At 38.9% G+C, this 24,898-nt stretch overlaps 1 protein-coding gene across 1 annotated transcript; it reads left to right on the top strand.

Annotated features, from left to right (window-relative positions):
• Positions 1-6,383: 6,383 nt before the first annotated feature.
• Positions 6,384-16,759, top strand: znf414.L (zinc finger protein 414 L homeolog). Its single transcript, XM_018255211.2, has 7 exons — positions 6,384-6,622; positions 8,922-9,057; positions 9,401-9,508; positions 10,799-10,904; positions 12,506-12,999; positions 14,440-14,595; positions 15,887-16,759. The coding sequence occupies exons 1-7, from the start codon at positions 6,620-6,622 to the stop codon at positions 15,961-15,963; spliced, it is 1,080 nt and encodes a 359-aa protein (XP_018110700.1). The 5' UTR covers positions 6,384-6,619; the 3' UTR covers positions 15,964-16,759.
• Positions 16,760-24,898: the final 8,139 nt, after the last annotated feature.

Raw genomic sequence — 24,898 nt, 5'->3', positions numbered from 1 at the left:
ACATGTTTTTTTCAAAACGCATCAGTTAATAGTGCTACTCCAGCAGAATTCTGCACTGAAATCCATTTCTCAAAAGAGTAAACAGATTTTTTGATATTCAATTTTGAAATCTGACATGGGGCTAGACATTTTGTCAATTTCCCAGCTGCCCCTGGTCATGTGACTTGTGCCTGCACTTTAGGAGAGAAATGCTTTCTGGCAGGCTGCTGTTTTTCCTTCTCAATGTAACTGAATGTGTCTCAGTGAGACATGGGTTTTTACTATTGAGTGTTGTTCTTAGATCTACCAGGCAGCTGTTATCTTGTGTTAGGGAGCTGTTATCTGGTTACCTTCCCTTTGTTCTTTTGTTTGGCTGCTGGGGGGAAAAGGGAGGGGTGATATCACTCCAACTTGCAGTACAGCAGTAAAGAGTGATTGAAGTTTAGCAGAGCACAAGTCACATGACTTGGGGCAGCTGGGAAATTGACACAATGTCTAGCCCCATGTCAGATTTCAAAATTGAATATAAAAAAATCTGTTTGCTATTTTGAGAAATGGATGTAGGTGCAGAATTCTGCTGGAGTAGCACTATTAACTGATTCATTTTGGAAAAAATGTTTTTTCCCATGACAGTATCCCTTTAACTAGAAACTTTAACTTCTTTTTACATTGATATGATTCTGGTGGGCCAGGCCAGGACACTACTCTAGTCATTAACATAGAATTTACATTTCTTTAGATTAAAGTTATCCAGCTGCAGTGACAACAACTGGAAGGCCAATTTGTTATTCAGTTTTGTCATGCAAGCTTCTGGCCATGCTTGTTTAACTAGTTTGAGAGCTAATCTGAATGTTGGATAAAGCTGGCCATAGATGTTGAGATTTTTAAAAGATCAGATCCTCATCGTGAACCACGATTTTCTCGGAACGATTGTACGATTGTACGAATTTGCCATCAACTAAACAGACCAATTTGCCAGGAAAACAAAGGGGAGCTGCCTGCTTGGCCCTGCAAACATAGATAGATTGCACTGGGACCAACAAAGATTTTTTGACCTGGCCGATCAATTTCCTGACAGATATCGACCGAAAAATCATAAGCTGTACGATCGTTCGAATCCCACTAACCGCACAATAATTTCAAATGATTGGTCGGACTTCCCTAAAATCGTCATGTCTATGGGGAGCTTAAGACATTGAAAACACAGTTTCCTCCACTACATCATTTACTGAGATCCCTGGTGGATGGAATAGGTGTTGAATTGGAGGTCACTGAAAATGGGACTTCTAATCTTCCTAATGCTACTTCTCTATTTGTTTTTTCTTTAAACAACAAGAAAAGCATTATTCATTGGGGGTGCCAATAAATGAGGTACCCCCACCTATTTTAATCGCTGGCACTCCTTCTAGGAAGAAAAAAGCACAAAAGCAAATCTGTCCCTAACAGACATGGAGGCCTATTTATCAAAGGTTGTATTTTAGTGGTTTAATTTAGAGGTTTTTGAAACAATGACTATACTCCCTTTCTCTAAAACTACGAATGTCATGACAGTTATTAAAAGATCCAAATAAAAAAGTACAAACAGAAAATAATGTTCCAAAAAATACAAATACCTCTAAAACCTCTAAAAATTTTAGTTTTTCAGACAATTCTGAGCAAAAAAAATCAGAAAACCTCTAAGGGTTGGGGCACACTGGCAAGAAAAAAGTATGGAGAAGGTGTGGAACAGCTCATGATCCAAAGCATACCACATCATCTGTAAAACGGCGTAGGCAGTGTGATGGCTTGGGCGTGCATGGCTGCCAGTGGCACTGGGACACTAGTGTTTATCCATGATGTGACACAGGACAGAAGTAGCAGAATGAATTCTGAGGTGTTCAGAGACAAACTGTCTGCTCAAATCCAGCTAAATACAGTCAAATTGATTGGGAGGTGTTTCATAATGACCCAAAACATACAGCCAAAGCAACCCAGGAGTTTATTAAAGCAAAGAAGTGGAATATTCTTGAATGGCCAAGTCAGTCAACTGATCTGAACCCAATTGAGCATGTATTTCATTTGTTGAAGACTAAACTTCAGAAACGCCCACAAACAAATAGCAACTGAAAGCCGCTGCAGTAAAGGCCTGGCAGCGCATTAAAAAGGAAGAAATCCAGAATATGGTGATGTCAATGAGTTCAAGACTTCAGGCTGTCATTGCCAGCAAAGTATTAGAAATGAACATTTTATTTTCAGTTTTTTAATTTGTCCAATTACTGTTGCGCCCCTGAAATTAAGTGATTGTGTTAAAGAAAAAAGGCTTTAGTTCCTCACATTTTTATGCAATCTTTTTGTTCAACCCATTGAATTGTACAATAGAGACATCATTGGTCTTGATTCTTGGTACGTCCATGGAAGCTTGTTGTTGCTTGGCCAGTAAGGTGAGTATTACACTATTTTCATCTCCTTGATAAAAGATTCATTCTAGAGTAAGGGTTTTTTGATAGTAGAAGTCGATTCACTGGCTAAGGCTGCATCCGTTCATTTTTTGAGTTGATGCCCTTTAATTCAATCCTCTTTGTTGCTTTGATTGCACTGCCATTGCTACCACTATTGCCTTTGGTCTCCTGTAACAATTGTTACTTTTCTTAACAATTCCTTTCTTCTGTTGTATCTGCCTCTACCAGTTCATATCAGACGGCTATCTCCTTCTGCTGCTGATGCTTTAAAGGGGATCTAAACTAAAATAATTGACATTGACTTACTGAGAGCACTTTTGCAACTGACATCAGTTTTCTATTTTTCTCAGTCATAAAAAATAAAAGTAGTACATTGACAAACTCAACAATCCTTTGAGCTGCAACCTGCCTATAAGTATAAAATTGTCTAAAATGATTAATATCTCAGAATCTCCTTATAATCTAAAATTACAATGTAAATTGTGAAAGTACTCAGAGGATTAAGCAGGAGCAAGAAGGGCTGGAACTAAGGGTAGGCAGAGTAGGCACGGGCCTAAGGCACATAGATGGGAGGGTGCAGGCACGTACTTTCTCTGGCTCCTGCCCTTGGTCCGATCCCCTCTCTACTCTCTGGACTGTCAGGTTTTATTTATGCTTCCACATCTATTTGTGCATGTGCGCCGACGATTTAAATTTTTATTTAAGTTTTATTGATTTTAACAAAACAAAGACAGACAAAACAACAATTGAGTAGAACAATAGACAGTCACAGGTACAGTAATACAGTCTTGTTCAAACAACAGGATATTGTTGATGGTGGTTGCAGGTAAGTATATATAGTATATAGGATTTTATAAACATGAGGTGCAAGTCACATACACCCGAAAGATTACTACCACTATTGCCTTTGGCCTCTTGTAACAATTGTGGCTTTTTTAACAATTCCATTCTAGTGACATTTTAATAACAGTTAAATCATGATACACTGTGAATGAATGCAATGAATATTACTACTTAGTGAAATGCAATTTTATAGTGTTATTTTTGATAATACTAAAGATAATGTATTATAATAACAACAATAATACAGATATAGGATACATCATGCGGAAAGCCATTATCCAGAAAGATCTGAATTGCAGTTAGGCCATCTCCCATAGACTCCATTATAAATTATTTCCTTTTTCTCTATAATAATAAAACAGTTCCTTGTACCTGATCCAAATATATAATTCTTATTGGAGGCAATAACAATCCTACTGGGTTTATTCATATCTTCTCCCAACTGTTTTTGACAGCTCAGCAGCAGTCCCGGGATTCTCACTGAAATATCCTGACTTTCTCTTTGATCTACTGCACTGTCTTGAGAAAAAGGTACAAAGTTTTGTAACAATTGTTGCTTTTTTTAACAATTTCATTCTTCTGTTGTATCTGCCTCTACCAGTTCCCTTATCAGACAGCTGTGGAGAGACCAGTTCTGCCAATTATGTGTTAGAATGTTGTACAGAAAAAGTAACTGTATTTTTTCATTAAAAACCAGAGGTTGCACTTTCTGTCACCCAGTGGTCAGTGCAAAACCAAACAAACAAATCAGTAAACTTATTAAGGTAGAGCCCTACATCGAGTCGGTACCCGCTAAAACCTGCGGTACCATGCGGGTTGCAGATAGACGTTCCAGGTGCGGGTATAGACGTGGGTTGGTGGTTCTGCGGGTTTGCGGGTCGCGGCGCGGGTCTTCTTAATAGCGATATTTACTCCTTTTTTCTGGCCATGTCAACTTCCGATGACGTCACTTCCGGTTTACAATGACAGCACTTCCTGTTTTACTCCTTTTTTTCTGATCAAGGCTACTTCAGATGATGTCACTTCTGGTTTACAATGACAGCACTTCCTGTTTTACTCCTTTTTTTCTGATCACGGCTACTTCAGATGATGTCACTTCTGGTTTACAATTACAGCACGTCCTTGATGGTCAGCGGGTTGTGGGTCCAGGTTGCAGATAAGGTACTTGCGGGTCGGGTCGTGTAGCGGGTCCAAGCGGGTAAGAATGCAGGTTGTGGGACCGGGTTGCGGATTGCAGGTTGCGGGTACGGGTCCCAAAAAATGGACCCGCGCAGGACTCTAGGGAAAGGCATCAAAATCATTCCCAAATCATCAGGCCAAAAGTCTCCGGAAAGATTTAGAGCTCCTTTGTCAAGGCTAGGGAGAGTTTTTTCTCCAGTAACGACCAAAGCTTACCCATAGAATCATCAGAGCAACATCATTAAGGAACCTAATGTCTGAACATTTCATCCCCCCCCCCCCGGGTCCCACTGGGAGACTCAATGTCTTTTGGGACTTTTAAGCTACCACGCCTTTTTGCCAGAGGATTAAGGTAAATCTGCCTCATCAGTGGGGGCTGGCATCTTACTACCAACTGATAAGGACAGATACTCCACTTGCTCTGTGGGTATACAGTAACTGACACTGCTGTAGTTGCTTGTTGCTCTTGGCACTGATGGCTGCAATGCACAGTAGACCTTGTTAAATATGTATTGGGATTTTGCCATATATAAGGGTGGCATTTGCTGTGGAATAGAATTTTACTATATATGTATTTATTTATATACATAGAGGGACATTATTTTAATTGATGTACCTATTACTGGCTCCAAAGTGTTATCATTTGTGGGCACTACAGGGCTACATAATTTTGTAGCTTGCCAACAAATTTAATATTTTGTTCATTATAGGCTTTGGAGCTCTGTAGTTTAATTAAGGTTGCACTTTTAACTGTTCTTTATTTAATATGCTGTTTGCCTTAGAAATAATGCAGCCTGACAAAGTGGAGGGTAATCCTCAATTGTCTATATTATTTGGGTATATGTCAAATGTGTATATCATTTCCTTGGAAGGAAGGAGAGGGTCTGACAGCTCAAGCTAAAGAGTTCCAGAGAATAGCAGAAGCCTGAGAGAAGAGAATGAGTAAGTAATGTAATCATTCACAAATATACTGAATAAAACATCATGGGGTATATTTATCAAAAAGTGAAGTTAGAGATCACCAAAGTCCTCTAGAGTGAAATTCTGCCACTCTCCATTCATTTCTATGGGATTTTGAAAGGAGTATTTATCAAAGGATGAACTTTCACTTTCACCTAGGGTTGCCATCCGGCTGGTATTATGCTGGCCTAGCCGGTAAAACACCTGCCAAGGCCGGGCCCGGTATTACAAATTTACCGGCAATGTAGCTGCCGGTAAATTTGTAATACCCTTAACAAAACCTCTTTTCCCGCCCCCAATCCACTGTAAACGTAACTTTTGTCCTCCTTCTGGCCTTCGGCCGACATGGCCACGCACATGCCGCCTTTTACATAATGACCCGTCCCCTTTTACATCACAGCCCACCTCCTTTTGTTCCCACCCCCACCAGCAGGTAAAAATTTTAGGAAAAGGTGGCAACCCAACTTTCACCCATTGATAAATACTCTTTTAAAAAGCCCATAGAAATGAATGGAGAGTGGCGGAATTTCACTCTAGACGACTGTGGCGATCTCTAAGCTCACTTTTTGATAAATTTACCCCCATGTTTGTAAGTGTGTGTATACCAGTATGAAGTATGTATAGTACAACACCATATCTTTCCTTCAACATGTGAAACACGCTAACTGGTGCAGTGAATTGTAGTTGTTCACTTCCCAATATAAAGCAACGGAATAAAAAGGGCTTGAACATTCTGACTATGCATATGGCTTAAAAAAACCAATATGCTGTATTAAGTGTGTATAAGTGTTGTAATCTTCCATGTAATAGAAAGCGACTCCATACAGCTTAAAACAACAATGTTATTACTGAATTCACTTGTGTGTTTGACTTCAGCCCTGTTTTACCACCCACCCCTCCCTCCCTGGCTGGCTGGCTGGCTGCCTGCCTGCAGTGTCCTCCTCTCTTCTCCCAGCCCCCTTTTCTGTTTTTTTTATGCTGGCTTTACAAACAAAAGCCCCTATGGGGCCTGTCGGGCCTGATTTTTTTCCAGCTCATTTCCCTGCAACTCACTCATCCTCCCCCAACAAGCACACACTTCCTACTCTCTCTCCTCCTGTCATTAACAGCACATAAAATCTCGCGTGGCCAGCACACCCAAAATGGCTACAATGTAGAAGCTTAGGGATCCGACTTCCCTGCAAGACACCTTTAAATTGTGCAGATCCTCAGCTATTTAAATGGTAGGTGTGGGAGTGGATGGGATGTCATTGTGAGATCTGCCTCTGCCCTACAGGGAATCCCCATTGCCTGCTGTGTGATTTCATGCTTGCAACTATTGATCACAGCTTCCCCTTCCATCATAAGTGTTCTGCATGTATGTAATCATAGGACTTATCATTTGCATTCCTGTGCATTTCCTTCAATTCATTGTTGGGAGTGAGTTGCAGTGACATGCCCATGAGAGGGAACAAAAGCTGTGGCTTGTCACTTAGATGGATTTCTACAAAAGGAGCAAATCAGGCTCCCTTAATCAAAACCTCTGTGCAGCACTCCTACCAGTGGCATTACTAGATGTTACTGGGCCCCACAGCAAAATAATTTTATATCCAAAGGTTGTCCTATTTTACCAATACATTTTGAAATTTCTAATTAACCTGGGCCCCCTGCAGTCACAGGGTCTGCTTCCTCTGTAGTTATGCGCCTTGCCTCCTGCTCTGTATTTTACAGTTCGAATCAAAAGGGTTTTTCTTACATATAACTCGGATTCATTTACGAGACTTCTATTCTAGGTAGAGGAGCCGATAATAAGGAAGTTCAGTGTGTTAAGGCTGAGCAGTGTTAAAATATAATACATTGTCTTGAAAGAAATCACAGGCTACACTGTTCAACTGTTTTATTTTTGTAAAAAACTATTACCTTTTTAACAGGTCATAACCCAGTAACTAGTGACATTTTAATAACAGTGAAATCATGATACACTGTGAATGAATGCAATGAATATTACTACTTAGTGAAATGCAATTTTTTATTGTTATTTTTGATAATAGTAATGATAATATATAATAATAATAATAACAACAATAATAATACAGATATAGGATCCATTATGAGGAAACCCATTATCCAGGAAGAACTGAATTGCAGTTAGGCCATCTCCCATAGACTCCATTATAATTCATTATAATGAAAATTATTTCCTTTTTCTCTATAATAAAACAGTTCCTTGTACCTGATCCAAATATATAATAATTCTTATTGGAGGCAATAACAATCCTATTGGGTTAATTCATTCCTCCCAACTGTCCTGTTTTCTGCGGGACAGTTCCGATTTTGATAGCTCAGCCGTAGTCCCTGGTTTCTTACTGAAATGTCCTGACTTTCTATTTGATTTACTGCAGTGACTTGAGAAAAAGATTGTACCATGTGCAATAGGCCCAATATATTGCATGAACTAGTTTAGCCATAGTATAGCTTTGTTGTATGTATTCTTTTGCCTATCATTTCTATCTATGAAAGAACTAAATGGGGAAAATTGCGAATTTTAATTGTTACAGTCAAACTGCTTAACTGTTTCCATCTGGGCAAAACTAAATGTATCACCTGTATTATGACAATGTCCTGAATGAATGCTTGTTAAGAAGGTAGCGGAGATTTATGGCAGGTGACAATCATCCCGTGTGCCATTACCCTAACCTATATGCTTTGTAACCTCTATGCTATCTGACCAATGAGAAGAATATCTCACAAGGGGTCATACTTAAATGACTTCTCTTGTTCAGTTTGTCCAGGCACACAGCCTAAACGGTCTAAACAGTGAGGGAGTAAAGAAAAACAGCAGTATCATGCACTGGTCATAAGCAGAGTACATTTTTGAACCCCAACTTGACCAATATCCATAAAACATTTGTTAAGATATTTAGAAATGTTGTTAAAAATCATATATTAATATGCATTAACAGAGGCTATAAAATCATCATATAGCATTTATCTTTAGTGCCAATTTGCTCATTACCTTGATAATTTCTTATATTAATTAGACTATGCACACAATATCGTTACAGTACGATGCCCTTGAGTATATGAAATTATATGCGGCCGAATGACCGACATAATGGGTCTGCAGATGATGTTTTCAAACCTACCTAATCAATGAACCAGCTGATACCAACCGATTTTTGGTCCAGCCTATGTGTTCCAAAATCATATCAAACTTAATTTTGTAAAATTTTATCTGTATGTATATGGCCAGTTTAAGAGTGGCGTTTACCCACACATACTCAACTTTGTGTATACAGTAAATAAAAATCGAAATCCCTCTGTTCATTTGTGAATGGAGAAAGGTAGAACTTACACATCCATGGAGCTACATGACCATACCATAAAACTTGAGTCCTAATCTGTTGAAGTATCTCAGAATAACAGAGATAAAATGACCCATGTCATCTGATGCGGTAGTGTGTGACTATTATTTTTTCTTGGTGTAGAGATTGCTGTTGTGAAGCTCCCATTTTTTATGATGATTACTCTCTATATTTTCAGAATCAGGAGGAAAGTCAAGGGGCCGAGGCACAACCTACAGATGTTGTTCCTTGTGCTAAGCAGGCCTCCAGAGGTGGCAGAACAGCCACAAAAAGGGAGAGGGAAGGGGGGAGAAAACGACTGCTCCAGTCAGGAAGTAAGTAATTTAGTATTTCATTTGTGTGTGTCTTATAATTAACAGTTTTGGATGATGCGATCACAGTTGAAAAATAAAAATATGGACCAACCATAGATCCATTTGGAGCATGTATGGGGACATATGGTTGGGCCAGAGTTGCACAGATTCAGTCTTCCTCCTAGTAATTCAAATAATCCATCATTCTTTCAGATCAGTCATGTGTCCACTAAATATGACATGTATTCACCCAATCATCAAGTGAAAACATTTGTCAACATGTCTAAAATTCATCCCGTGTTCCCAGCTTACCTATTGTCTTTGCTCTAATTTACTTCCCTTTCATTGATTTTCTACCTTGCAGGGCGAGGTCATCGGTGCTCAAGCTATGGCTGTAACCGCTCATTCTTCAACATGCAGGACCTGATATCCCATGTCTCAGTCCACTACAAACCTACACAGTCATTGGATGGTAATCAACTAGGATTTTTTCTCCTATAAAAGAAAAAAATGGTGTCCTTACCACGTATCGCTATAAGAATCCCAAGGGTATAGGCTTCTTGCACAGGTCCATTTTCCTGGAGCTCCACATCCCTTCACAATGCTAATGGGGAGTGCACAATGCTCAGATACGGTGGAGTATTTTTTACATTTCCACGTTAGATATTTGTTGAAGCACTCTTCAGTGCAATCTAGTTTAATGGAAAGCATAGCTCTGGGAAATGGACAGAGAGGTATGTAGGAGAAGTAAAACTGAGGGTTCATCAAATAAATACATTTTTCTGGATTTGTTCTAAGCGATGCTGATCGGATTAAAAGCTCTGAAATTAATGAACCAACTGATTTGCTTCAGTCTGAACACTACATCACTACCATTTCTACAAGATGCAACTGCTCTGTAACAGCCACTTGATTCAGCTTTCTTAAAAGTCATTATCGCTGGGGGAAAGTTAGTATCACTTACCCTGGGCTGGTGCTCCAGTTATCAGAAAACTGCTCTGGCCGAGGTACTTCTGAGTGAGCACCATGCTGAGATGTTCTTCCAGCTTTTTGGCTGTTGCATATGCAGAGTAGAATAAAGGGCCAAACTTTAAGTGAAAAGCCACCTTTTCTACTCCACTGTGCATGTGCTGGCTCAGGGCAACAGAAGAAAGAAGATTGCAATGTGGTGCTCGGTAGCCTGGGCTGGTGCAGATTTCTGCTAACAGAAGCAACAGTCCAGGGTATCAGGTAAGCTAATTATAATTATAGTGATTTTAACTTTCTCTCTTCTGCTCAAACCCATCTCGGTTTAATAAACAACATTATCTATTGAATACACGTGCAGGGCTAGACTGGGTCTGCGAAGCCAGCACTGCAACCCCAGGGGGCCCACAGCCCTCCCACTCATACACTCCCAGGCCCTCCCGCCTCCTCCACTCCTGTGCAACATTGTTACTAACTTGTTATGTGCTTGGGGAGGGTGGGCAGCAGGGGAGCTACTGGGGAGGCCACAGTCAGGTCTGGACCGAGGAAGGGCAGTAGGGAGACCACAACTGAGGGTAGCAGGGGAGTGACGAGGGAGGCCAGATCGGGTCTGGATCGAGGGAGGGTCAGTGGGGAGGCCAGGATCATAGGGGGAAGGGCAGCAGGGCAGGGATGGGGGAGAGCAGGATTAGGTCTGGGTTGCCAGGGCCACCTGCTTTTTTACCCTGTATAAAAGCTACTGTTGTAGTTTTTTTTTCCAGCCCATGTTTTTCAATATCAATGTTTTATTATTCAGATAAACGTTTTATGTGCTCCATGTCTGGCTGTAAAGAGGAACTGGCAAGTATGCAAGATCTTATGAACCATCTCAAGGTCCACTACAAGCCTAACCGCTACTTCAAGTAAGTCGCATATTTCAACAGAATGTGAGTTTATGGTACAAATCCCAAGTTGTGCTATCATGTCTAACAACTGTGAGGGAGTTCCCAAAACAAGTGTACTTTCTGGGAATTCATCCTGTGTGATAACTATGACCTTGCAAACCAATAATGGTTTCAGTCTAGCTTCATAAAAACTGTATCCAGTACTGTGTGATCATTTGGGCAGAGGGCTAAATTAATAATGTCCCGTTGGGTGATGTACTTTGTAATAATAATCATAATTTCCAGGCCTGCAACCACTTATAGCTAGGTTACAAAAATATGAAAACAGTGCTGTATCAACTATTCCACCATACTTCAATATAGCACAGTAAATTAGTGTTCACTGCAAATTGTCCCCCTAACAGTAGCTAAGAGTGCAAATAGGCATGTCAAGGCCCCTCGTTTAATGTGAGTCCTATACTGCCTACTGTGTACTAAAGTGTATTTAAAGACATTTAAAACCATTAAACCCTTAGCAGCAATGTGTATTATGTGTAACTGAGTGGTAGAACTGTGTTCACTTACCCTTTGTACTCGGATATAGGAGCATTATCATTCACTGAGTTACCAAGACATTGCTTTATGTGCAACTGAGTATAGAACCATTTTCTCTTACCATTTGCTCAGGAACTCTAGTAAAGCTGGCCACAGACACAAAGATCCGATCGTACGAATCAACGTACGATCGGACTTCCCCATCTCCCAACCTGCCACTAACCATTCAGATCAAAAAAAGTACAAAAGAACAGATCAGCCGATGTTCTGCCCTGACAGCAATTGTACGAAAGTTATGTCCGACCAAAGCTAGTGACAGTCTCCCTCTGAAAATCGTACAATCGGCAATACACGCAGAGATATTACCTGCAGCCGACAGAAATCTTTTAACTTGTCCGATCGACGAAATGATCGATCTGTGGCGGACGAAAAATGTAGGGACTCTCCACACACGGTCGGGAAATCGTACGAATCCTCGATTCGTACAATCAAATCTTTGCGTCTATGCCCAGCTTTAGACCAGCAAGTCCCAACTCTTCCCAAATCTCCTCTTAACTTGGCATCAGTCTGGGTCGCACCATCTATTGCTTCAAATCATTCTGTAAAACAAAACTTTTTTGTTGTCTTCTATAAAATTATCCCCAACCACACTACATTTATCCACACACGGCCAGACAAGGGAAAGGGTTATAAGTGATCTTTTGTTGTATAGCAACCAGACAGTTCTTTTGAGAAAGGTTAAGAGGAACAGCAAAGGATATAAACAGGATACCTAATAAAAGAACAAAGTAAGATTCCAGTCTCTTAGGAGTCCTTGGGTTGCTGTCTTAACAGGACAACATTCTAAAATCCTAGTTGTGAAGAGCTAAAATATAAAAGCAACAATTTCCAAAAATAAGTTGTGCAGTTTCTCATTATTTTTCAATTTTTTTTGTCTTTTTTTCTATAACCACTATCCCTCTGGTGTGCCCCAACCCAGCAGATCAGCTGTCATATTCCGCTTGTTTTAATTATTGTATAATCCTTGAAGCTTTGCTTATTAAATGCAATGTTATCTTCTGAGTTATTTTCTTATTTCTCTACAGGTGTGAAAATTGTATGCAGCACTTTCGTACTCACAGGTCCCTTTTCAAGCACCTTCATGTCTGTTCTAACACTGCAGCACAAGCCATACAAAATCCTCAGCCCCAATGCTCTTCAACTGTTTCCAAGCCTGCAACACAACCACAGCCAACACAAAACCAAACCAGTGTAATTCAGTGTGTCAAAAAGAAGGCTCCTATCCCAGCATCCAATGTTCCTACTACATCCTCCTTTGTACCGTCTACCTCTACCCTTCCTGCAGATCTTCATGAATCAATGAGCTCTTTGGTCACTCAGACTTCAAGTCCTTTTCCTCTTCTTGACCCCTCCCTGTTTGCAGGGAGACTACATGGCCCATCCACATCCTCTGTTGCTAGCTCCTATCTTCCTTACCTCCACCCTTCTGCATACACCTTATCTCAGGTCTCCAGGCTCAGGCCCTTGCTCGGGAACCAAGGCCTACCTGTCTCCAACGCTGTGTGGAAAAAGAACCAAGGTCAGACATATAACCCCTGGTGCTTAACTAACTGTTATGTTTTACCTAGCAATGTTTAAGAAGACTTAAAAAAAAACACTTAGTTGCTTAAGCTGTCTTAAAGGAGAACTAAACCCTAATAATTAATATGGCTAAAACTGCTATGTTTTATATACTGAACTTATTGCACCAGCCTAAAGTTTCAGCTTGTCAATAGCAGCAATGATGCAGGACTTCAAACTTGTCACAGGGGGTCACCATCTTGGAAAGTGTCACTCACATGCTCAGTGGGCTCTGAGCAGCAGTTGAGAAGCTAAGCTTAGGGTCATCGTAAATTATCATGCAGAAAAAGAGGTTTGTCTGTAATATAAGCTGATGCTACATCATCTAGTTGCACTAGTTTCTGTGTTGCCATGTAGAAATTTTCTGTATTAATTACTATCAGCCTTATACTGTGGCATTTATATTTTATGTGTCTGTATATTTTGAGTCGGTCCCTAAAAATGTCTGTTCCCCCCCTCAAATATAAATATAACCATTGTTAATAGATTAGGCCCCTTTCCTTTTTCAGCTTTAATTACAAAATTTCAGACTGTCTATAATTTAGTTATAGTGACCTATTTTTTTACTGTGTTTAAACCCTGTTTCCAGTTATATTTCTATCTTACAACTGGAAGACATTTTAACTACAATCAGGATATGCTTTTAGAACGTGATTGCTGCATACTTCCTTTCTTGCAGTTTTCTTACAGAATTATTTATCAGTGAGTCATTCCCTGATCTAGAGCTGCTCTTCATATGCTTTCTCGTCATGTGTTTTGAATACATTTTTGTATTATACATTTTTATATTGGATCAGCTTACATTTTTAATTTAGTATGCATTTAAATTGTATGGCATACTGTACCTATATTGTAGGCAGGTATTTACTTTTCTTGCATGATCACCTGCACACAAGGTAAAACTGCAAGAAGGCGCATAATCATATCAGGTCAATAGTGCTTACTCATAGCTAGGAACTGCTGATCCAGAACCTTTTAACTTATGTGTGTTAGTGAAGGCTTGGCAAACATGGGCAGTGCTGACAGCCCAGCAAGATATCTGTGACCATTCAATGTACAGGACCAGCAGTTTCCAAATTACCGAATGGTCACAAATACAAATATAAGCTAAATATAAAATATTCAATAATACAATTTATGCAGAATGTCTTCTATTACATTTATTTTTAATTGGATAAATAACTCTTTGTTGTCTTGCAATGGCTTAACTAGGTTGCGCCCCACAGCAAATTAATTTTAGGGCCCTAAAGATAACCAGAGGTTGTTCATTTTTTACCAATATAAATGTTGAAATTGCTCATTATTTAGGGCCTCATGGGTGCCCTATATCTCCTGGGCCCACTGCAGCCGCAGGGCCTGCTTCCTCTGTAGTTATGCCCCTGTTGACTTGTTTCTCCAGGACACTCAACTAATAGTCGCATACTTTGGGAGCACACACGGGATAGTTACAACTGTATGCAGTGTACGTTCTCAACTGCCTCTCGGGAACAGATAACCAAACATATTGAGGAGCTTCACAAGACAACCTTATCTGCCAAACTGCAGGATGAGATTGGTATGTTCACTGGAGATGTGTCACTCTATTTAAATAAAACATATTCAGTAAGATCTGACATGCTATAAAAGGACAAGGAAAGTAAAATTGACTGAGGGGTCTGCTTCCTCTATAGTAATGCCACTGCCTTCAAGGAACACTATTAAACAAAACACACATTGGCTCTGTTCATAAAAAAAAAAAAAACACTAAAAGGAAGACAGTGGCTGCAAGTGCAACTATATAGATAAGCATTTTGATTCAAATACTTAGGAAACTAGTTCTCTCCTACTACAGATGTGCCATGTTTCCACCAACACACTCATGTGCCAATTACTCCCCTATATAACATGTTATTCTCACCAATGTTGCCCAACCCCCCCCCCCTTTTTGCACGCTCAGCTCCATCTAACTTCTCTTTGTCATTCTCCCTTAAGGGTAAGGTCACACTGGGCAACTCGGGGGGGGGGGATTTATTCGCCTGGCGACTAATCGCCTCGTCTTTGTGGCGACCAATCTCCCCGAATGCCTTACCTCTGTCTTGCGCCGGCTAAAATGAAAAATTGCCTGCGGCATGGCACACGCGTCTCTTGGTATTCCGAAGTCGCCTCGCGAGGAAACTTCGGAATACCAAGCGGCGCGTGTGCCATGCTGCAGGCAGACTTTTCATTTTAGCCGGAGCAAGACAGAGGTAAGGCATTCGAGGAGCTTGGTCACCGCAAAGACGAGGCGATCAATCGACTAAATCTCCCCAAATTGCCCTTACCCTTAAGCCTATGTCTCATATTTTATATTTAGTGTGCCTCATTCCCCATTCCGCACTCCTTACTTGTGTTTTTACACTGACATAAGTCCCTCTATCTCATTTGCCCTACATAGTTTTCTATATGGCTTGTTTTCTTATAAAAGTGTAAGTCCTGGTATAGCCACACAGGGATTGGATAGGCTGGAGGATAAAGTTTGAAATTTGACTTCAGCCTACCCAATCTACCTGTTTTTAGGCTTTTATAACAACATGAGCATTATAGAATCCTGTGTGGGGCAGAGAAGATGCATATACTTCAGCTCTGCCCTCCCTACCCAAATCTGCATCTCACTGATAGCAATGGCAACAGATAGTGAGTACAGTACAGCCTGGTCCCCCTTAAGACCGGATACTAAAAGTTAATTTAAAGCTGAACTGAATGTATACATAAATTTTCCCTAGTTGGCAAAAAAAATAAATTAGATTTACTCTGGTGACCATTTTAATATCAATGTATGAATCTTTATTAAATGTTGATGTTGCTTTTTTTTTTATTTTTTTTTACAGATTATAACCTTGATCTCCTTCCCTTCCACTCAAAGCTACCTCCAGAAATGGAACCCAGCCTTCTCCCCCAGCTGTGAAAGACCTAAACTTATTCTGTGGAATAATAAACAATACAGCTCTAATATCGATAAAAGGCCTGCATATGGAGCAGCTTGGGGTTAGATGCAAATTCATGGGTAATATGGTTTATTATGGACATGGCAAAAGTGAATGGACTTCTATATCTGGCTACCATGTGACACAAAAGTATCATCATACTGAGGCACTTAATAATTAAGAGACAATTGCCATTCTGCACTTCAGCCTTTTTTTTATTACTCTGCATGGAGCCCAAACATTTTTATTCTTAGATGTATTTCCTAGGATAAATAGCAGTTATAACAATTGCTTCAATTATCTCAGGTGGTGATCTCAATGGACTAATAATGTTAACTCAATTTAAGACCATTAGGAAAACCAGGTTCTAAAGCTGAGAGACAGGACAGATTGGTGGGAATTGATATAAGTGCATGAACTATGTTGGTTTTTTAATACTACAGAGATATTTTAGGTTTTGGGGATGGCACAATGTCAAAAATCAAAATAACTTGAGCAATCAGATTCTGATCTTCAAAATCACAACTATGAATTATCAAAACCGCAAGTATTTAGAAATCTTCAGTTTCCTCTGAACAAAAAAAATGTATTTAACACCTTTAAATGGTATTAAAAATGAGATACTATGTTCCTACTTTAATAAGGAGGTATTTACAGTAAGCTTCAGTTGGTAGTCTCAATGAATTACATTTTTAATGATTTTGTATCACTATGCTCTTTTAGTAAATATAGTTTAGTGTTCTGTGGTTGTAAAATTAAATGATAAATATTCTATAATAATGGTTTAACTGTTTTTTCATCAATGCATCATATGAATGTTATGCAGAGTGAATTGTTGTAATGGATGAATGTCCTTACATACACTCAAAGGATTTTTTCTTAAGGGAACTATCTCCAAAAATGAGCTCTAATTCATCTGCTAGGAAAAGAAGCCCCCCCATAAGATATATTGGTTCTAACTTTCAATGATTATCTAACACGCAACTGCTGCATGAAGAGAGAATGAAGAGTAACAGGTACTGAGAGAGGCATAGTATAAGATAAACATCATTATTTCAGAAACAGTACAGAATATTTAATTGATTGTATTTAGAAAGTTTCTTATTTCAGTATGATGAAGCCTAGATTGAATGTTCGTGATAGTTCCCCTTTATGCTAACTTTTAGTATGTTATAGGGTGGCCTATTCTTGGCAACTTTTCAATTGGTCTTTTTTTTCTTTACAGTTTTTTAATTATTTGCTGCCTTCTTCTGTCTGTTTTGAGCTCTCAAGTAAAAGCCACTGACCCCGGATGCCAAAAAAAAATTGCTATTTCTTTTTACAGTTTTTATGTAAAAAGTAGAACCATAAGCAAACACAGTTTTCGAAAGGTTTAGACTTCTACAAGCATTTACAGACAGATGACATGCAGGGCAATTAAATCTGTGATCCTTTTACCACCATACCAGTTGGCCATCATACCAACAGACACCGCTAATTAGTCAAAACTGAATATAAGTCCTTTCTATAGCCCGAGTTTAGGGATCACTGGCTGAACCGGAACTGCACGTCAACTGGACATCCCAAAAGTTAGCTTGTGTGTGCTGTGAACGGTTTGTGCAGTGGGAATATACCCATTGAAAACAGTATTCGTCTGCCCCTTTCTATTCTTTGCCCTGGTCACTGTGGCTTTGAAAACAAAGTAGCAGAAGCAAGCTGATTAACAGACTTATAAAGAAGCATGCAAGGCTGACTTTTGCTACATTAGTCCAAGACACAGAACAATAGTTAAACCTTTAACTTTAAAATCATGGAAAATGTTTAATTAATGTATATTGGAAAAGTAGCTTAGAATTACATTTTCTTTCATTATACCATACTTCTAAAATTCTAACTACCCACAATTCTATGTTCTCTATTTAAGCATTTTTTTTTGGAGAAGTTGTAAATAGACCTCCTAGGGGCATATTTATCAAGGATCGAATTTCGAAGTAAAAAAACTTTGAAATTCAAATTTGAGTACTTTTTACAGCGAAAACGGCCGTATTCGATCGAAGTACGATTGAAGTAAAATCTTACAATCCAACGATTTAACCCTTCGAATCGAAGGATTCGAAGGATTTTTCAAAAAAAAACCTTTGACTTCTCAAAACTAGCCCCATAGGCTATTTGGGAGGATTAAGGTGGCAAAGTGTCGAAGTCGAAGTTTTTTAAAGTGACAGTACATTGATTTTCGAGTGGTCGAATTTTCGAAGGTTTTTCAATTTGAATTGAAGTCGAATTTAGCTTATTAGATGGTCGAAGTACCCAAAAATTACTTTGAAATTCGAAGTTTTTTAATTTGAATATTCACTTTGACCTTTGATAAATCTGCCCCCTAGTGTTTCAGTAGCCTACATGCAAGACAATCATATGTACAGATTTGGAGCGTATTGAACATTATTGCATTGACTTTCAGGGGCTGGAGCACTGAACTTTAAAAAATGGCTTCTGTTTTTAGTTGTTTTTTTTTTGAGGCTTGGAGTTTCAACCGTCTATATTTATCCTAGCAACTAGGCAGCAGTTTGAAAGCCAGCATGCAAGTACAGGTATGGGATCCATTATTCAGAAAGGCCATCTACCTTAGACTCCATTTTATCCAAATAATTCAAATTCTCAAAAATGATTTCCATTTTCTCTGTAATAATAAAACAGTACCTTGCACTTGTATACCTGGTCCAAACAAAGATATACTTAATCCTTATTGGAAGCAAAATCAGCCTATTGGGTTTATTTAATAGTTTCTAGTAGTAAAGTATGAAGATCCAAATTGGGGAAAGATCCGTTATCTGAAAAATCTGGATAACAGGTCCCATACCTCTACAGAAAGAAACTAAGCAATGATATATATAAATAACAATATAATGGAACCCTCACAGTCAGTCTGCTTTTTGGGGGTTTTGACTGAATCAATGACCTACAGTGATAACAACCAGATATTTTCAGTAACAGGTTGGAAATATAATTTAAAACTTGCATAACATTGGTCAGTATGAGGGGTCAGTCAGCAAGAGGGTTAAGAGGCAATCTTGAACACAAAAACTGGACTCCTACAGAAAGGAAAAGGTATTGTGGACTGATGAAACCAGGTTTAACATGTTTATGCCATTTTTGCGTCTTGACCTGGTTGAGAGAAAAAATTCTCACTGTTTAGCAACAGTTAAGAACGGAGATAGTGTTACGGTTTGGGTATGTTCTGCTGGCTGTAAGGGCAAAGGCACATGGAGTGTAGACTCTACTGCTCTTAGCCTGCATATTTTTTTGCAGCCTGAGTTGCGGAGGTCGGCCCGAAAATGCAAAAGGAGACCTTTTCTGGCTGACCTTTGCAAGTGATTGCACTGAAATGGAAACCGTTCAGATGAATGAAGCTGGGGCATGGAGAGGATCCACTTCTTTCAGCCTGCAAAAAATATGCAGGCTTAGTCCAGTGAAGCCTATGCTCTGCGTGCCTTTGCCCTAAAGTTGGGGACCTCCATAGAGTGAATGCAATTTTGAATCTAAAGAGCTCCCAAAGCATTCTTCAAAACAAAACCATACCCTCTGGTGTAAGACTTATCGTAATGCAACAAGATGATTCTAAGCTTACTTTCAAGAGTTTCAGAACTTTGAAAAAGTCAAACAGCTGAAGGGATGGCACAGCCTGTCCAATCACCTGACCTTGATGTCACAGAGATGATTTGGGATAAATTGATTGAAAGGGCAGGGCTATGGTTACGAGACCAAGATTAAGCCTGTCTGTAGTATAGGCGATGTTGGTTACATGTTTTATATTTTTCAGAAATCAATTGCCATTCCATAGCTTTGTAAGAAAAAAATATTATACATGAAGGAAAATACATCCGATTTGAAAAGCCCTATGCAATCGAAGTATGCCGGTACCAAATATGTATAGTTCTATGGATATTATCTCCCACATATGGCACAATTATTCAACCCTAATCTGAAGGGTTTGATGCAAAACATAAATAGTGCATATAAATTGTCATAAAAGCCACAAACCAGTGGGTTGAACCCAGTAAAGTCATATATTTTTAAAAACACAAGTTCTGTGGAATATGGTTTTCAACTTCATTCTACAGGTATTGGACCTGTTATCAAGAATGCTTGGGACCTGGGGTTTTCCGTATAAGGGATCTTTCCGTAATTTGGATCTTCATACCTTAAGTTTATTAGAAAATAATTAAAACATTAAACAACCCCAACAGGCTGGTTTTGCTTCCAATAAGGATTAATTATATCTTAGTTTGGATCAAACACAAGGTACTGTTTTATTATTACAGAGAAAAAGGAAATCATTTTTGAAAATTTGGATTATTTGGATAAAATGGAGTTTATGGGAGATGACCATCCTTTAATTAGGAGCTTTCTGGATAACGGATTTCTGCATAATGGATCACATACCTGTATTATCAAATTTAAAATTTCTGCCAAAGTTTGTGGTTCTCAAAGCTTACATTTTACAGCTTCTTATCACCCACATTAGGAACCAAGGTAAAACATTCTAAATAAGAATTCCAGGGATCTTGTGAAAAGTTTGATGCCCAATAAACAACAATGCATAAATGTAAATGTGATTAAACAAATCAATTGAATAAGAAATTAATCAAAGTGTGGTCAGTAGTGAAAATATTTTGATCCATTCACGTGACATGCTGTGCAAACTAGTTTTTAAGACAAAAAAAATTACATGCAAAGTGTAAAAGTGTGCAACAATAAATATTAGGGGTGGGTGAATTTTTTCGCCTTGTTTTGCACGGAAATTACGCCCATAGACTTGCAACAAAATAATTTCACCTCGCGTAAAAAACATTTTGACGGCCATAGACTTAAATGGGTGTACGCGACATTTTGCCGGCAGCGAATTTTTGTCGAAGCGAAACGGGTCAAATTAGCCCATCCATAATAAATATGTATATATATTAAAGGGGTTGTTCACCTTTGAGTTAACTTTTGTAGCAAGTAATATTCTGAGATGATTTCAAATTTATATTTGTGGCTTTTGAGTTACAGTGAAACCTCAATTTTACATCCTGTTTTTAGTTTTCCCTCATTTTACATTGTTGGTCACACCTATATATTATGCATAATACATGTCTCTGATTTTACATTTTCCTGAATTTTACACCATTTTTTTCTAGTCCCCTGAAAAACGTAAAATAGGGATTCTAATGTATTTAGCTTTCAATTCAGCAGCTCTCCAGTTTGCAATTTCACCAATCTGGTTGCTAAAGGCCAGATTAACCATTCACTGATTTGAATAAGAGACTGGAATATGAACAGAAGAGGTCTGAATAGAAACTTGAATAATAAAAAGTAGCAATAACAATAAATTTGTAGGTTTACATAATTTTTTTGTTTTAGATGGGGTCAATGACCCCTATTTGAGAACAGTGCTGCAGTGAATCCCCACACAGGAGACACATGACTGACTGACTGACTGACATGGATACTAAAATCTTCAAAGTTTAAAGAAACAGAAAGCGCTCAAACAGCCCAGGAGAAGTCAAATATAAGCATTACAATAAAGTGCAGGCTTTTACTTTCCATTTGGTGATAGACCTTTTATCATGTCACACTTTAAATTCAAGGAGTGTCATAGGTGTGTTTTCATCACTTCCACAAAACCAGCCCTTATTTAGCCAGGAGGTGGTTAATTTTCCCCTTATGCAAATTACATACACACCCTGTGGGTACTTACAAATGTTTAACCCTTTAATTGCCAGCAGAATTTCACATTTTGGTTACGCGAAATGCCAGCCGTTTTTGAAACATTTTGTGCTCTCTCACTTTAGGGGCATTTTCTGAGGGGAAACCTATAGTTTACCTAGGAAAACTATACATTGTTTTTTTCGGTAGAAACTGAGCTTTCTAAATCTGCCTGAGTTTTCATGTATTTCCACCTGTGCAAAAAAATTTATAGTGCTAAATACCAAAAAAAAAAGAAAAACTACCATTTTTCATCGTATATCAATTTATACCAGAAAAATATTACATTTTACGGATGAAAATCCAACTGATTTGGAAAGCCTTATGTCTCTCGAACGTGCCAATACCAGATATGTATAGTTTTAGGGAGATTTAGGATTTCTGTACAGCAAAAACTCCCGGCAGTATATTACCGAATTTTGAAAGCACTAAGGCAGAAAACGGCATGCTTTAGATTCCAAGGCAAAAAATCCTGAAACCGTAGGTTTACCCCAGAAAACCATACATTTTTGAAAAGTACACATTCTGCCGATTACAAAATGGGTAACTATGTCTCTCTACTCCCAACTACCAAACATAAAAGCTTGTCTGAACATAGCGGTTTTTCAACAAAAAATTCAAAATTCTGAAAAATCATTTCAAAGGTTTTATTTTGCTGCTCCGCATATCCCAAACTATATTAGGTACCTGAAATATGATTGCCAGGGGTCCACTGAACAATTTGATACCCATTATGCATAGGTTTACCAAAGTATCTGGCATTTAGAGACACCAATATGTAGTTAGCACATCCAAATTGTTCAGGACTTTACTTCAGCTACTGAGAAATCAACACATTGACTGCATTTTTTGTGGGGTAAAAACACAGAAATATATGTTTACCCCCCAAACCCATATATTTTTGGAAAGTACACATTCCACTGAATCTAAAATGGGTACCCATGCCTTTCTGCTCCAAACTACTGAGTCGCAAGGCTTTCCCACAATTGTCGGTTTTGGTGAAATATCTGAAAATTTCCTCAAAGCTTCAACTTCCCAGCACCATATCGCCCATGTATCATTACGTACTAAGAAAAAGCACCCTAAATATGATTGCCAGGGTTCCTCTGAACATTTTGGTGGTCATTGTTCATAAGTTTACCAAAGTATCTGGCATTTAGAGGCCCCAAAATGAAGTTAGCGCATACAAGCAGTCCCGTGGGTAACTTCAGCTAATGAAAGATCAACACATTGACTGCATTTTTGTGGGGTAAAAACACAGAAATATATGTTTACCCCCCAAAACCCATATATTTTTGGAAAGTACACATTCTACCGAATCTAAAATGGGTACCCATGCCTTTCTGCTCCAAACTACTGAGTCGCAAGGCTTTCCCACAATTGTCGGTTTTGGTGAAATATCTGAAAATTGCCTCAAAGCTTCAACTTCTCAGCACCATATCACCCATGTATCGTTACGCACCAAGAAAAAGCACCCTAAATATGATTGCCAGGGTTCCTCCAAACAGTTTGGTGGCCATTGTTCATAGGTTTACCAAAGTATCTGGCATTTAGAGGCCTCAAAATGAAGTTAGCGCATACAAATAGTCCTGTGGGTAACTTCATCTAATGAAAAATCAACACATTGACTGCATTTTTGTGGGGTAAAAACACAGAAATATATGTTTACCCCCCAAACCCATATATTTTTGGAAAGTACACATTCTACTGAATCTAAAATGGGTACCCATGCCTTTCTGCTCCAAACTACTGAGTCGCAAGGCTTTCCCAAAGTTGTCGGTTTTGGTGAAATATCTGAAAATTGCCTCAAAGCTTCAACTTCCCAGCACCATATCACCCATGTGTCATTACGTACTAAGAAAAAGCACCTTAAATATGATTGCCAGGGTTCCTCTGAACATTTTGGTGGCCATTGTTCATAAGTTTACCAAAGTATCTGGCATTTCGAGGCCCCAAAATGATGTTAGCGCATACAAACAGTCCCGTGGGTAACTTCAGCTAATGAAAAATCAACACATTGACTGCATTTTTGTGGGGTAAAAACACAGAAATATATGTTTACCCCCCAAAACCTATATATTTTTGGAAAGTACACATTCTACAGAATCTAAAATGGGTACCCATGCCTTTCTGCTCCAAACTACTGAGTCGCAAGGCTTTCCCACAATTGTCGGTTTTGGTGAAATATCTGAAAATTGCCTCAAAGCTTCAACTTCTCAGCACCATATCACCCATGTATCGTTATGCACCAAGAAAAAGCACCCTAAATATGATTGCCAGGGTTCCTCCGAACAGTTTGGTGGCCATTGTTCATAGGTTTACCAAAGTATCTGGCATTTAGAGGCCCCAAAATGAAGTTAGCGCATACAAACAGTCCCGTGGGTAACTTCAGCTAATGAAAAATCAACACATTGACTGCATTTTTGTGGGGTAAAAACACAGAAATATATGTTTACCCCCCAAACCCATACATTTTTGGAAAGTACACATTCTACAGAATCTAAAATGGGTACCCATGCCTTATTGCTCCAAACTACTGAGTCGCAAGGCTTTCCCAAAGTTGTCGGTTTTGGTGAAATATCTGAAAATTGCTTCAAAGCTTCAACTTCCCAGCACCATATCACCCATGTGTCATTACGTACTAAGAAAAAGCACCCTAAATATGATTTCCAGGGTTCCTCTGAACATTTTGGTGGCCATTGTTCATAAGTTTACCAAAGTATCTGGCATTTAGAGGCCCCAAAATGAAGTTAGCGCATACAAACAGTCCCGTGGGTAACTTCAGCTAATGAAAAATCAACACATTGACTGCATTTTTGTGGGGTAAAACACAGAAATATATGTTTACCCCCCAAAACCCATATATTTTTGGAAAGTACACATTCTACAGAATCTAAAATGGGTACCCATGCCTTTCTGCTCCAAACTACTGAGTCGCAAGGCTTTCCCACAATTGTCGGTTTTGGTGAGATATCTGAAAATTGCCTCAAAGCTTCAACTTCCCAGCACCATATCACCCATGTGTCATTACGTACTAAGAAAAAGCACCCTAAATATGATTGCCAGGGTTCCTCTGAACATTTTGGTGGCCATTGTTCATAAGTTTACCAAAGTATCTGGCATTTAGAGGCCCCAAAATGAAGTTAGCGCATACAAACAGTCCCGTGGGTAACTTCAGCTAATGAAAGATCA

This window comes from Xenopus laevis, chromosome 1L (assembly GCF_017654675.1).
Source record: "Xenopus laevis strain J_2021 chromosome 1L, Xenopus_laevis_v10.1, whole genome shotgun sequence".
Classification (NCBI taxonomy): domain Eukaryota; kingdom Metazoa; phylum Chordata; class Amphibia; order Anura; family Pipidae; genus Xenopus; species Xenopus laevis.
Note: the sequence above shows the minus strand (reverse complement) of the source record. Positions and strands in the feature narration are given on the sequence as shown.

What these genes read in the sequence shown, in the direction of transcription:
- znf414.L (XM_018255211.2), top strand. An exon ending in ACGACTGCTCCAGTCAGGAA is followed by an intron (nt 9,058 to 9,400) that starts GTAAGTAATTTA and finishes TCTACCTTGCAG; the next exon opens with GGCGAGGTCATCGGTGCTCA. An exon ending in TGTGTGGAAAAAGAACCAAG is followed by an intron (nt 13,000 to 14,439) that starts GTCAGACATATA and finishes TTGTTTCTCCAG; the next exon opens with GACACTCAACTAATAGTCGC.